Source organism: Nymphaea colorata, chromosome 3, assembly GCF_008831285.2.
Source record: "Nymphaea colorata isolate Beijing-Zhang1983 chromosome 3, ASM883128v2, whole genome shotgun sequence".
Lineage (NCBI taxonomy): Eukaryota > Viridiplantae > Streptophyta > Magnoliopsida > Nymphaeales > Nymphaeaceae > Nymphaea > Nymphaea colorata.
In genome coordinates this window covers 26,264,253-26,277,789 of record NC_045140.1, presented here as the reverse complement: position 1 = coordinate 26,277,789, position 13,537 = coordinate 26,264,253, and the positions used below count along the sequence as shown (strand labels likewise).

Genomic DNA, 13,537 nt, shown 5'->3' with positions numbered 1-13,537 from the left:
TATATTTTCTATAACATTACATAAACTAGTGATGACTACAGAAAGCTAATCAAATATTCAACGTACATAAATTTTTTATAGTGTTATATCCATTGTAAACTTGTTGTGCAATCTACTATCCCCAGTCAGTACGGAATAACATAATCTTGTCGACAACTCTAACAATGAAGGAGATTAGCTCTCTCTCTCTCTCTCGATTTTTAGAGATTAATGGTGAGAATCTATTTGCAAAGGGTTAGAACTTAGACTCGTATTTTTTCACGTCCCTGATAAAGCTTTTACAAGAAATAAGCAAAAAATGGTTAAAAACTTGAGAATCAATATGAATTTTTACACCTTACAGTAATTAAAACCAAACTCAGATGATTTCGCTCTAAGTCACCCTTCCAGCGAGTCAGTGATTCTTGGTCTAGTCGCGCAAGTTTTGGTGCTAACTGACCTGGATCCTGACACAGCCCAGTGAGAAAATGATCTCGAGCCGACTAGAGCGATTCTAGAGCCAGCTCATCGAGTTTGCCAACAATAATCCAAAATAAGAAAACTTGGTAAACTTTTCAGCGGGTCGTGGACACATTTATACGTTAACAGCACATTACTATAAGGAATATACATGAAGAATGATTTTTTTCAACATGTTACAATATAAAAAGTTGGCATTATTTTTATGACGAGATACTAACTTGATGATTTTACAATAACTTCAAATTGCATTCTCATGTTGAAGACCTCATATACATCGAGGATATGATGCTTCCTTGGAGCGTATCTAGTGAAGACAATAAATATCGGGATAAAACTATGATACATTAAAATATTTATAGTATTTGTTCCTAAGACACTAACTCAAACCATTGGCCCATGTGCATAAGGCGACTAAACGGGCCTCGAAACAAAGCAAAGACGTTCTTGCTTTATTTTTCCATAGTGGAAGCCATCATTATTTAATTGCCGACCGACTTCTCAGGACCGTTGGCTCTTCCATGCGTGGGTCCCGCAGATGGCTGTTATGATTGTGTTGGGCATCTTTTGTCACCGACTCATTAATATATGGTCACGCATGCCATTTGAGGGTGCAAATGGACGAAAGATATTCAATTATTTGACCCATTCAGATCAGTTTCTTTCCCTGATTGCTAATGTAATTCAGTGTATGCAGTTTCATAATCGAATTCAATTCCTAGTTTGATACCAAATCTGGATTGGATAAACATCTGTCCCAAATTATGTACGTTGGATGTTATCCAATGGTCGGCGCTAAGATTTTTTTGGTTGAGGAGCACCTGAGTTGCCAACCCAAGTTTGTTATGGACGCATCATATAATCTTTGAATTGTTACATTATAATTTCAAATCTTCCAATGAATTTTTTAATGGGCTAGTGTGGGCAGTAGCCCACACCAGCCCCTATGTTTCTCCGCTGCTAATGCTAGACAATGAGATTGGAAGGATTCAATTGAAATCGTATTTGGTAAAGAATAGGCCAACCTGAATCCCAAACATTCATGCCCTTAATGCCGTCATATGTATACATACATGGTACACTTCTTTCTTTTTAAAACCATGAAACCACTGAAAAACCAAGAACACCAAACGGGGACTGCAGCTATTTCGGCCTCTAATGTAATGTTTGCCGTATAAAGATGAGTACCAGCTTTCCCTTTACCGACAATTGCCAGAAAATAACATCCAGTTATCCTACGATAGTCTGGAGAATGGAAAAACCTGTAGTTTTCGAGATTACCCTCTTAAGATAGAAGATGATCTATACTTTTTATGGAAAAAAGTATAAGTTTGTCTAACTCATCCTTTAACTAGATAGTTAAAGCTAATGACAAAGACAGGCAGTCATTTGTCCATATCTTAAAGATTAGATATGTGAAGTTTACATCTGAAACTACTAAAGGTACCCACTAAATGGACATTTCTCCTTTTTCAGTAGTTAGTCAAGAAACCACTTTAAGGGTGGCGGTCGAGGAAATTAGAAAACTTGTGGGAAAAAGAATGCAATGTTCGGAAATGCTACTTTAGAAGAAAAAGAAACTTGATTTGTAGAAATTAGATGGTCTGCAAAACCAGCAGGCGCTTGATATTTTATCATTGAAGAACCGAAAGTCATGCCGAGGGAATTATGGGGATCGGATGGCGGATGGCTGCCGACGGTTTGAAGTATTTCTTTTAAAATTTCCTGGATTTTTTTGTTTCTTCTGTGCTGAAAAGTTGATAGAAAACGATGGCGGTAGGTGAACATCGAAGCAGGACGATAATGGCAACGGATGCTCATTTTCAAGGAGGCTGTTGCAGAGAAGGCATTGACCAAGCTACTGTAATATTTTGGTCCAAGTTTCTTGATAAAAACACATTTGTCTTGGCTCAATTTGTTTTATATCCCTTTCTTTAAGTCGATGAAAAAAATTTTGCAGTATGTTCCCTTCTTTTTCTTACTTTTCTATGGTAGGCAGAGGAGAGAATAACTTAAGACAGGTAGCAACATATTCTTAAGGCTATTGATTTGTAAAATCTTGAGGTTTCTACATGGAAAACTGTGTTCATGTGTGGCCCCAAAAACCTGAACACACAAACACAATACAGTGTTCTATGAGTTTATCCTGTACATTTGAATAGGTTTATAGAACTCTGCTGTTGCCAAACACCCCATCAAGAACCAGACGGTTTGTAGTTGCTGGTACAAGTTTCATAGGTATTGTTCTCTTGTGTTTTGGCCAACACATGCAGCAACCTTATGGGCAGGGAAATAGCATTCAAGTTACTGGTGATCTTTAGGGGATGTTTTATGACCTTCGATTATGGAAACAGAATTCCACTTCAAATTGGAATTGGAATGAAAATTCCAATTCTAGTTTCCCTTTTTGTTTGGTAGTATGGAATTTTGATTTCAAAATTGAAAACGACACTTTTGATAAAACATGAATTAAAATTTTAAAATTGGTGAATTAAAATCATCATGACATGTGCCTTAAAGAGATGAAAAAAATTTTAAGATTCAAAAATGATAATTCTATCCTTATGATAGAATCATAAATTCAGAATTCTAAACTTATAGTTCTGCAATCAAAATTTTTTGTTTGATTAACACAATGTCCCTTTCATAAAAGTTGAAAATTTTAAACATAGAATTCCGTAATTTTGCCCTCGTAAAACACCCATTAGATATAATGACTTATGTTCGATTTAAGTTTAGAGACACCTCCCTCCCCATCTAACCTTAAATCCGTGGGGTTTTGCATATAAAGTAGATTTAAGATCCACACTATTAAGATATTCTCCGGCTTGATTTTGAAACAATGAACAAAACATGCTTTTCAAACTTTGAACTTCCCCTTTAACTTGGTGCAACCCGATACATAGTACAATAATGCACGAACATTTTCGGGCATATTTTGATTTTTCATATAGGCTCAAGGGTAAAATATATTTGAAACATATAGGTGAATCTAGACACCAGCTCTAGACAACTGACAATTCTCTTGTCTTTTCATTTATCATATCTTTTGCTTTCATTTCTCCTCGTGAGTACGAGGGGAGAGAATATATATATATAAATGGTGGCAGGGTTGTGAAGTTGTGGGTCGTAAGAATTGAGATAACAAAAATTAGAACCACAAATTAAACAATGAAGTACGAAATTGAGAGAAAGGGGATAAAATGTTCGAAAAAAAGACAAAATAATTGGAATCACAAATTAAATATCGCGAGTGAATTTAATTTGCATCCCAGCAAAAAAAGGGATGCGTTACAATTTAATTGTTTATAAAAATATTTTTTTCATATAACAATTTGTCAAATCCATGTCTACAAAAAAGAGTTAGTAAATTACTTTTGGCAGAGTTGTCCTCGTGAAAAGGACTCCCATTTGAGATATCGCATCCGATTGGATGCGTTACTCATGTCACGCCTTTTAAGAAATCTGACGGTCATTTCTCGCGTATCCAATAAAAAATATCTGGTGCCCACCGATGGTCGCCACGAGCCGGCAATCCCCACTTCCAGAAAGAAGCCCTTGACCGGTCCCAAGGCAGATGATCCGAACGACTCTGGTTTCGATCAATAAGTAGATTTTTATCTAATTGGATTCAAATCCAGACTCGAAGTTAGATTTGGTCAGATCAATTTATTGTAAAAAAAAAAAAAAAATCGATCCGAACTGTTTTCTTTTTCTTTCTTTTTTAAAATCTCTACACAGTTCATGGAAAGATCGTAGTAGGTTCCGTTTCATCCATCCGAATGTCTCATCATGGTTGCGTGTGTGTGAGACATTCGGATTGAACGAATGGCCGTTAGCCTTCAGCATTATTGAAATCCTCTTACTATCCATCCATCCAGATGTTTTGCTCCATGCAATGCATCGGGCTGTGCAACCGAATGGACACCATATACAAGTCAGGTTTGGATGATTTGCTTTGATTATGCAAAGTTGGCATGTTTTAACAATTTATTAAGTCAGTTTTTTGTTATAAATTACAGGAGATATTTTCCGAAAATTATTTAGGAGCCGCAGCAACATCCGACTTATTCTATCATCAGGACATGCAATTTTCAGTTTTTTACATTCCTTTGGGTTTCAAGTTCCTTTCGCTTTATATTTTATGCAAAAGATTGGAAGAAATAGTTATTGAAAAGATTGACGTAGCATAGGAGACGAGTCTTTCCTTCCCTTTCCCTGCTTGGTAAGAACTGGAAGCCTTCTGATCGATCTCTCTCACTCTCCTTTTTTATCTCTCTATCTCTCCGCTTTTCAAGGTACTGCTCCTTCGTAAGCCATACCACCTACCATCGCCAGTTCGCCACTCCTCTCTCTCTCTCTCTCTTTCTTTCTCTCTCTGTGTGTGTATTCCTCTCTTCGGCCCTGATCGCGAGTTTGTCTCTGTGTCACTTTGCACGGGCGAGAGGGGAATAGAGAAATGGTGGACTCGGAGAAGGTGGCTGGTGCACTCAACGTGGACGAGTTCCTGAGACAGTGTCAGCCCTCCGGCGATGCTGCCTATAATGCCTTCAAGTCGCTCCTGGAGATGCTGGAGTCCTCCGCGACACGCTCTCAGGCTCGAGCCTTCTTGACGGCCTTGCAGAAGCGCTTCGGCCACTCAAAGGATGCGTCAGCCAGCTGCTTCGACATCTACCACTTCCGCATTCACGACGTTCTCCTCTCCGACAACCAAGGTGGATGGATCTTCGCTCTGTTTCTCGATGTTCTTTTTAATGACACCCATCTTTTCTTTTTCTTCTTGGTTCTTGGAAGTTGACATTCTTTCTTTCCAATGGACGGGTTCTTGATTTCTTGTGTTCAAATATGAAGATGTTGGTCTCTCTTTTAAGAAAAATCTCGTTCAATTATACGTTGGAGTCTGATATTCTTTCGATCGTTCTGTCCTTCTGCTGTTTGGCTCTCCTTGTCAGCAATTTACTCCAGTCATTGGGTGGCTTTTAATAGTTTACATAATGTTGTTAGTGTGGTTCATCTCCTTTAACAGAAATTTGGATGGATTCTTGTTGTTCGGTTCCGAACGTATATCAGAGTTTTTAGGAGTTGGGAGATGCAGACTTTTGTGATCGGAAGATGATTTTTAGGCTGCTCGATTCCAGCTAGATCCTAGTGATTCCTGTTGAGCGGAAGATGATGTAAACGTCATATTTCTAATTGGCTGTTTGAATTCTTCCTTATTGTTTTTAACATAATGAAGTTTATGCATCTCTTGATCCAGTGAGCAGACAATCGGAAATCAGTTGCTCTGTAGAGTTGCATTGATTTTTCTGCAATTCTGATGCACTGGTTACTTATTTCTCAGGGCTTCAGGAAAGGAAAAAAATGACCATGTTAGAGATTCCTAGTATTTTCATTCCAGAAGATTGGTCCTTCACTTTCTATGAAGGAATCAACAGACACCCCAACGATATATTTAAGGACAAGACTGTTGCGGAGCTTGGCTGTGGCAACGGATGGATTTCTATTGCGCTTGCTGAAAAGTGGTCTCCTTTAAAGGTTCGTGCTGCTCCTGGTAATCCTCTTTTTTGTTTTGCACTTTTTCCTTATTTAATTTGTATGCCGTAGGCATAAATTCTAATATTAGAACTTGTAAGGTAACTAGCAGCCTCTGGTGGATGTGTTTTCCGGATTGCAGAAATCTATGTTGAGATTATTTTCTCCTCTTTTTCTTTGAACAATTCTCTGCAATGAGCATGGAAGCACTGATATGGTAACTTTGCAGGTATATGGTCTTGACATAAATCCAAGAGCAGTTAAAGTTGCATGGATAAATCTGTATCTGAATGCCTTGGATGAGAATGGGAGCTTTATATATGACAACGAAGGGAAAACTTTGCTTGACAGAGTGGAGTTTCATGAGTCAGACTTGCTTGCATATTGTAGAGATCATGCTATAGAGCTAGATCGTATTGTGGGATGCATACCACAGGTAATGTTATATATATATATATGTATATATATTAGCAACAAATAAATTTGCGGTATACCTATGGCTTAGGTATAGCTGGTATATGGGCGTCTCTCTGTCAGGGATTCGTATAAGCACCTACTTTGCTGTCATTACTTAAAAGGCAGCCTAAGGCTTTTTCCTTTCACTTTCAGATTCTAAATCCAAATCCCGAGGCCATGTCAAAGATGATAACAGAAAACGCGAGTGAGGAGTTTCTATATTCGTTAAGCAATTACTGTGCACTCCAGGTATGAACACTCATTTCCAAGCACTTCATCTTGGTTTTTTGATTTATTATCTGTGCACGACAGAGTAATATGGATGTTTTCCTCTCAATTTAGAAGTATTGTTTAAAGTTGTTTCTTCTACTCTGCGAATTATAGAATAACTTTCTCCTAAGCTTTCTAATATAATCAAAATCCAATGATGCTGGAATATTTTTTTATCCTTCCACTAGTTTCTGTCTAAACTTAAGCTGATGAAATAGGATGGTCTATCATTTACAGGCTAACCTGACGGGAGGTTTATTATGTGAGCACTGGAATAATTCCAACAGAAACACCACTTTCATTTCTAGTGGTCAGCATTTATAGAGTGATACATGATATGAATTATGAACTACATCAACAGACATGTTTGGTGGTCCTTGAAGCATCTTCTGCAAACCATAAGCTTCCTAATGTTAAAATATTAAAGCTGTACGTTCATGCAGAGATATTTGAATTTGATGATACACATAGGTTATCCTCTAGGAATATGGACTCAATGATGTAAATACGATTTTCCTTATGATACCTTTTCACTTTTCTTTATGACATTCAAAAAGCATTTGGGAAACATAAATTACGTTTATGTAAAAAAACTTTCATATGTAGGTACTAGGTAGTAATGTCTATTATATTCATCATTTTTACATTAAAACGAAATATGTAACTTCCAGAGACTTGTTGCAAGGAAGAAGCTTTGGATTTATTACTTTTTATCTTACATGGATGATGTCAAATGTAGAGGTTTTCTAGTTCTTCTGTCATTTTCTTCTTGTATGTTTGATCCTAATTGTCAAACATAGAAGAATGTTTCCCAAGTTTTAATCTACATCAAACTTTGGGAAGTGTACACTGAGTCTCCTTCCTTTTTTCAGGGGTTTGTTGAGGATCAATTTGGATTGGGTTTGATTGCAAGGGCTGTTGAAGAAGGAATAGCTGTCATTAAGCCATTGGGCATTATGGTCTTTAACATTGGGGGACGTCCAGGACAGGGTGTTTGTAAGAGGCTCTTTGAGCGCAGAGGTTTCCGGATTACAAAGCTTTGGCAGACAAAAGTGATCCAGGTAGGAGTCAGAGGTTTCATGAACCTTTTATTATATTCCAAATGGCATGGCTATTAGAAGTGATATATATCATGGCATTTGCATCTTATGCGTTTGTCAACAGCCATATGTTTATTGCATATACTGCTATGGTCTGTGTCACTTTTTTTTTTCAGAAAAATAACCAATGAGAAGAAAATGATGACGATAGATTGTATTTTTACAGGCTGCTGATACAGATATTTCAGCTCTAGTTGAGATTGAGAAGAACAGTCATCATCGTTTTGAATTTTTCATGGGCCTTGTTGGAAATCAGCCTATCTGTGCTCGTACAGCCTGGGCATATGGAAAATCTGGTGGGCCCATATCACATGCTTTATCAGTCTACAGTTGCCAACTCCGTCAACCAAGTCAGGCAAGTGGTTTGATTGAGTAATTCTCATTTAGAAGGGATGGTCATTTTACATGGGGAGAGCTGACAAATTTACAATGTTCAACAGGTCAAAGTAATTGTTGACTTTATCAAGAATGGTTTCCAAGAGATCAGCAATTCTTTAGATTTATCCTTTGAAGATGATTCTGTAGCAGATGAGAAGATTCCTTTTCTAGCTTATCTCGCCAAAATTCTAAAAGAGAACACATTTTTTCCATATGAGCCTCCATCTGGAAGTACACAGTTCCGCAAACTTGTAGCAAGCTTCATGCGGACGTACCATCACGTTCCACTAAATATCAATGTAAGATGGCTACAAAAGCAGCTCTAGTATTCTTATATTATGGATTATGGATCCCTGCAGAAGATGCACTGTCTAGGCTGATCAATTGTATTCTCCAATTTTATTCTTCTTTTAGGTGCTATTAATTCTAGATAGGCAGCTCAATTTTCAAGTTCTGGAAGGCATTAAAGGCTTTTTGTGTTATATTGCAATTTGCCAATACCGTACCGTATCTTTTCTTCATTTAGTTTATTGTTTTAGCCTATTGTTGTATAATGGGAATAGCTGTCATTGCACATACATTGCTGGATGCTTAATTTTTGCTCGGCTGTAAAACTCCAATTAACTAGCAGTCAAAATGTGTTAGACAGTGAAGTGGTCAACTGGCCAATCTGAGGTGTTACTTTTGCAGTTATGAGTTATCCTGATGCATCCTCCTCATTTTCTCCATGCAGAAATAGATTTCTCAAAATAATATACTTTTTGTCGATGAAATAGATTTTCAAGGAATTTTCCATTTCTAACGCATTTTGCTTATGGAATGTCAGAATGTTGTCATATTTCCATCAAGGGCTGTGGCGATCGAAGATGCACTCCGACTTTTTTCACCCCGTCTAGCCATTGTGGATCAATATCTGACCAAACACTTGCCGAAGAAATGGTTGACATCTTTGGCAATAGAGGTACTGCTGCAATATTTTCCTTTTCAATATAAAGAATAAAAATGCCTGTTCTGTTAGCTATGATGTCAATGACATGCACTCATGCAGTAGCTCTTATTCTACATTTTAGATGAAAATTACAAAAAAGCACCTAACTGTTTGTGATATGAAAAATATGCACAAATTTTGAATTTTTTGTTTGAGTCTTTGTGCTTGATAATATCAGGCAAATGTAGAATATTCAAGCATGATTTTGCTGTTATTCCTTGAAAACTTGCATTTTTGTAACTTCATTTTAGATGCGTGGACTAGACCATCATTTTTCCTCTTAGAAATGTCTGAGGAAATTATGGAAACCTAAGAGAAAACAGGAAAGGACTTGATAATTCAATAAACGTCAGGAAATTCCATGGCACCTCCACACAAAATTGTAATGATACCATGTTGAACTGAAATTGGTGCTCAATAGCCTTGATCATGATTTTAGTGAAAATGACATGCTTTTGTCGTTCAATGCCTGTTAGTGGCCCAACTACTCGTTCTTATTTTTTCCTATGTCAACAATTTCAGACCGGAGGACAAGGTAGAAAGGTGCCTTATCTTCCTAAACTTTTCTCAATCTAGAAAATATGAATTTCTTTCCTTCTCACAAGCTGATAGTTCTCAGTACAACCTATTTAAGCTTCATTATTGACGCCACGTATTTCTGAAATTTCTATTTTTTATCATCATAACCACATAAAATTTGAAATTTTCTGAAAGTGTTATATACATATGGCGGATGTTCCTAGTTTAAGGAGGTGATCTTATTTGGGGAGAACAGCTTTCACTCCCTGGTACTTGTTCATGGCACCAGAATTACTTACATTTGTGACTTTTTCCAGGGAACAAATTGTATAGCTGATGACAAGCATGAAGAAGATGTGATAACAGTGATTGAAGCACCACGTCAATCTGATCTTTTGATTGAGTTGATTAAGAAATTAAAACCACAAGTTGTGATCACTGGCATGGCAGAATTTGAAGTTGTTACTAGTACAGCATTTGAGCAACTGCTAGATACAACAAGGGAGACTGGATCTCGGCTCTTCTTAGACATATCTGATCATCTTGAGCTTTCTAGTCTTCCTGGTTCTAATGGGGTTCTAAAGTACCTTGCTGGCAATGTTTTACCCTCACATGCAGCAATCTTTTGTGGCCTTCTTAAAAATCAGGTATTTGTGTGGTTCATACTTGTACCATTGGTTCATATTTTTTGTTATTATTTTTTATTTGATTTTCCATGGTGAATTAAAACTAATATTTTCAGGTTTATTCGGATTTGGAAGTGGCTTTTGTCATTTGTGAGGAAGGATCTATTTTCAGTGCATTGTCTAAGACAGTTGAACTACTTGAAGGCCATACAGCTTTATTTAGCCAGTACTATTATGGTTGTCTTTTCCATGAGCTTCTGTCCTTTCAGCTTTCTGATCGCCGTCCTATAGTGCAGGTAATAAAAACTTCTTCTCCAAGTGTGCTTGAATAGTTGGCACAGAGCTGACAATCTCATGGACGTGTTTCCTACATATTTCATTCGGAGTATCTACTGATGCAACCTTGTACAATGCATTCTTACTTTTGAAGTTGAAAATCGGTTAATGAGTGTGGTCATGCTCTTGTAGGTTGTCCCTTTTTTGCCAGTTATAATTTATAAACCTCCCCATGTCATGGTAACAGCAGTTCACTAGAGGTTAGCAGATTCTCTGTCTGGATTTTGACTCGTGTCACAGATGCAGGGTGCAGGTGGGGAATTTTTTTCAAAAAAATAAGGGGTCAGGTGCGTCGGGGATGCACACACACACACACACACACATAAACTCTCATAGATACAAGTTTCATACGAAAAATTTGCACAAGCAATAAAATTAGCAAATAGCAATTTACATTTAGTAACCTATGATTCCAACATTGATTCACTGAAAAAGAAAGCAAATTGTTGGTTGCTGGAATGGATCCTCATCTTCACCTAATGACAACTCCAGTGCAGAAAGTATTTTGGTGAGTCTGTGTGACCTAGCTTTTGATATCTAGCATTGAGAATGTCACTTTCTGATGCATGGCGCCTAAGCCTTATGCACTATTCACTTGTCTTTGCATGTGTGCGTGTTCTTAGCCTACTTGGAGCTTGTACTTGCTACAAGTTCTTCCCCAAGGCCTTCTATCTATGCTAGATGCACCAAGGATCGAGTTTCAATTAGCATTAGGTGCATATACTCACAATTTTTTATGTTATTATTGTCTGCACAGAGGGAACACAAGAACGAGTCAACTGCAATGATTGGTTTTACAAAATCTGCCATTACGGCTTTTAATGATGCTGAGCTCTCTGTGAATAGAACCAAGGATACACAACTGATACACATGGATGTTGATCACAGTTCTTTACCAATTCCTCTGGCCATTAAAGGTGCCATCTTTGAAAGTTTTGCAAGGCAGAACATGACAGAGCAAGAGACTGATGTTGGTGAGGAGATTCAACTGTTTATAAATGAAAATTATGGGTTTGTTATGCATAACGCCTCTGAGTTGGTTTATGGGGATTGCCCTCTAGCTTTGTTCAATAAATTGATCCTTTGCTGTAATGAAGAAGGTGGAACCCTCTGTTTTCCTGCTGGCTGCAACGGAAACTATATGTCTGCAGCAAAGTTTATGAAAACCAATTTTGCCACCATCCCAACAACAAAAGACAATGGATTCAAGCTCAGCGACAGGATATTAACTAATTTCTTGGGGACTGTAAACAAACCATGGATATACATTTCAGGGCCAACTGTCAGCCCCACAGGCTCCATTTACGGAAACGAGGAAATGAAAGGTATTCTTTCAGTTTGTGCACGATTCGGAGCCAGGGTGGTGATAGACACTTCATTCTCTGGGTTGGAGTTCAACACTGGGGACATGGACAAGTGGAATCTGGACGACATATTCATGGAGATGAAGAAACCTAACCCACATTTCTCTGTTTGTCTTCTTGGTGGACTCTCCTCTGGGATGCTGAGAGGGGGACTGGACTTTGGATTTTTGGTTATCAACGACCCTCTTCTAATTGAAGTACTCCACAGTTTCCCAGGCTTGAGCAAGCCACACAGTACCATGAGGTATGCTATAAAGAAGTTGTTGAGCATGAGATGCCGGCAAGAAACAAGCTTTTCAGAGGCCATTTCAGAACTGAAAGCAATTCTTAAGGCCAGAGTAATACGTTTGAAAGAGGTAGTCTTTTGTGATCGTGCTTTAGTTGCATTCATTTCTGTCTTAATGTTCAGTAGTATTTCTGCTTGTCATATCGGATGCATCTGCTAACCACCTTTTTACTGAATTTGTTAGACACTAGGACATTGTGGGTGGAATGTGCTAGAGTGCTACGGTGGAGTATCTGTGATGGCAGAACCATCTGCCTATTTCGGAAAATCTGTCACACTGAACGGCTTGGAAGATAATGGTAGCACCAATGTCATGCTTAGCCAATCAAACATCAGGGAGACGATCCTCAAAGCCACAGGACTGTGCATTAACAGCAGTTCATGGACTGGGGTGCCGGGGTATTGCCGTCTAACAGTTGCCTTACAGGAAGCAGAGTTTGAAAGTGCACTACGAAGTATCATGCACTTCAAAGAGCTAGTCCTTGGAAAATGAGTGGCCAGTATTTAGCATCTCGCCTATGCTGGCACCATTGGTCTAGAAAGCTAGATTGACGTGCTATATCAAGCTCCTCAATAATAAATACTGAAAATTTCTCCATCAGCAAAACACAAATGTTCATGGTAATATTATGTCCTTTTTAATGTGAGATATTATGTCTTTTTGTTCGGTTGCAGCATAACTGCAAAATTTTACAAGCCTGTTTGCAATGACAAATAAAGATGGCAGTTGGCCGATTAATACACCATAATCTGAAATACATTTCAAAAGCTACAGGTCATGTTGGCAGAATGACCCTTGGGCTAAAAGAGACAGGGGCCCAGGAGTTTCCTTTCATGGTGAGTTCTGAGTCTAGGGGCCGTCGTCCCGTCAAGGGCTCAATATAAATTCCTCACACTCTCCCTGCCACGATGAGATGGGGCCAGAGGCCCAAGTTTATATTGCATCTCGCACTCGTATCGCCACGTCGTTGCTGAATTCTTTGCAAATTTGTAAAAACACGGGCATAAAGAAACTTGGTTTTTTTATGGGGCCACGGCTTTGTACAGACCACTCCTGGATAAACATTAACGGTAAGCAAGATCCTAAGGTTTACCACGTGAACGAGTTGACAAGGAGCGGTGACTGATGAAAATATATTTTATATACACCTTGAATCTGGTCGCTCATAGGATCTCATAGGCATCCAAACACAGGGAAACGGACGCACATGCGGAGAGGAAAA

At 38.2% G+C, this 13,537-nt stretch overlaps 1 protein-coding gene across 1 annotated transcript; it reads left to right on the top strand.

The window, feature by feature from the left end:
- Window positions 1-4,537: 4,537 nt before the first annotated feature.
- Window positions 4,538-12,961, top strand: LOC116250620 (methionine S-methyltransferase). The gene is made up of 12 exons (XM_031624388.2): window positions 4,538-5,174; window positions 5,801-5,994; window positions 6,221-6,427; window positions 6,601-6,696; window positions 7,590-7,778; window positions 7,984-8,172; window positions 8,258-8,494; window positions 9,022-9,156; window positions 10,020-10,349; window positions 10,445-10,624; window positions 11,422-12,384; window positions 12,499-12,961. The coding sequence occupies exons 1-12, from the start codon at window positions 4,919-4,921 to the stop codon at window positions 12,805-12,807; spliced, it is 3,285 nt and encodes a 1,094-aa protein (XP_031480248.1). The 5' UTR covers window positions 4,538-4,918; the 3' UTR covers window positions 12,808-12,961.
- The last annotated feature ends 576 nt before the right edge of the window (window positions 12,962-13,537 follow it).

Coding starts and splice junctions, on each gene's coding strand:
- LOC116250620 (XM_031624388.2), top strand. CDS start 4,919: ATGGTGGACTCGGAGAAGGTGGCTGGTGCACTCAACGTGGACGAGTTC. Junction 5,175..5,800: donor TCTCCTCTCCGACAACCAAG/GTGGATGGATCT, acceptor CTTATTTCTCAG/GGCTTCAGGAAAGGAAAAAA. Junction 6,428..6,600: donor TTGTGGGATGCATACCACAG/GTAATGTTATAT, acceptor TTTCACTTTCAG/ATTCTAAATCCAAATCCCGA.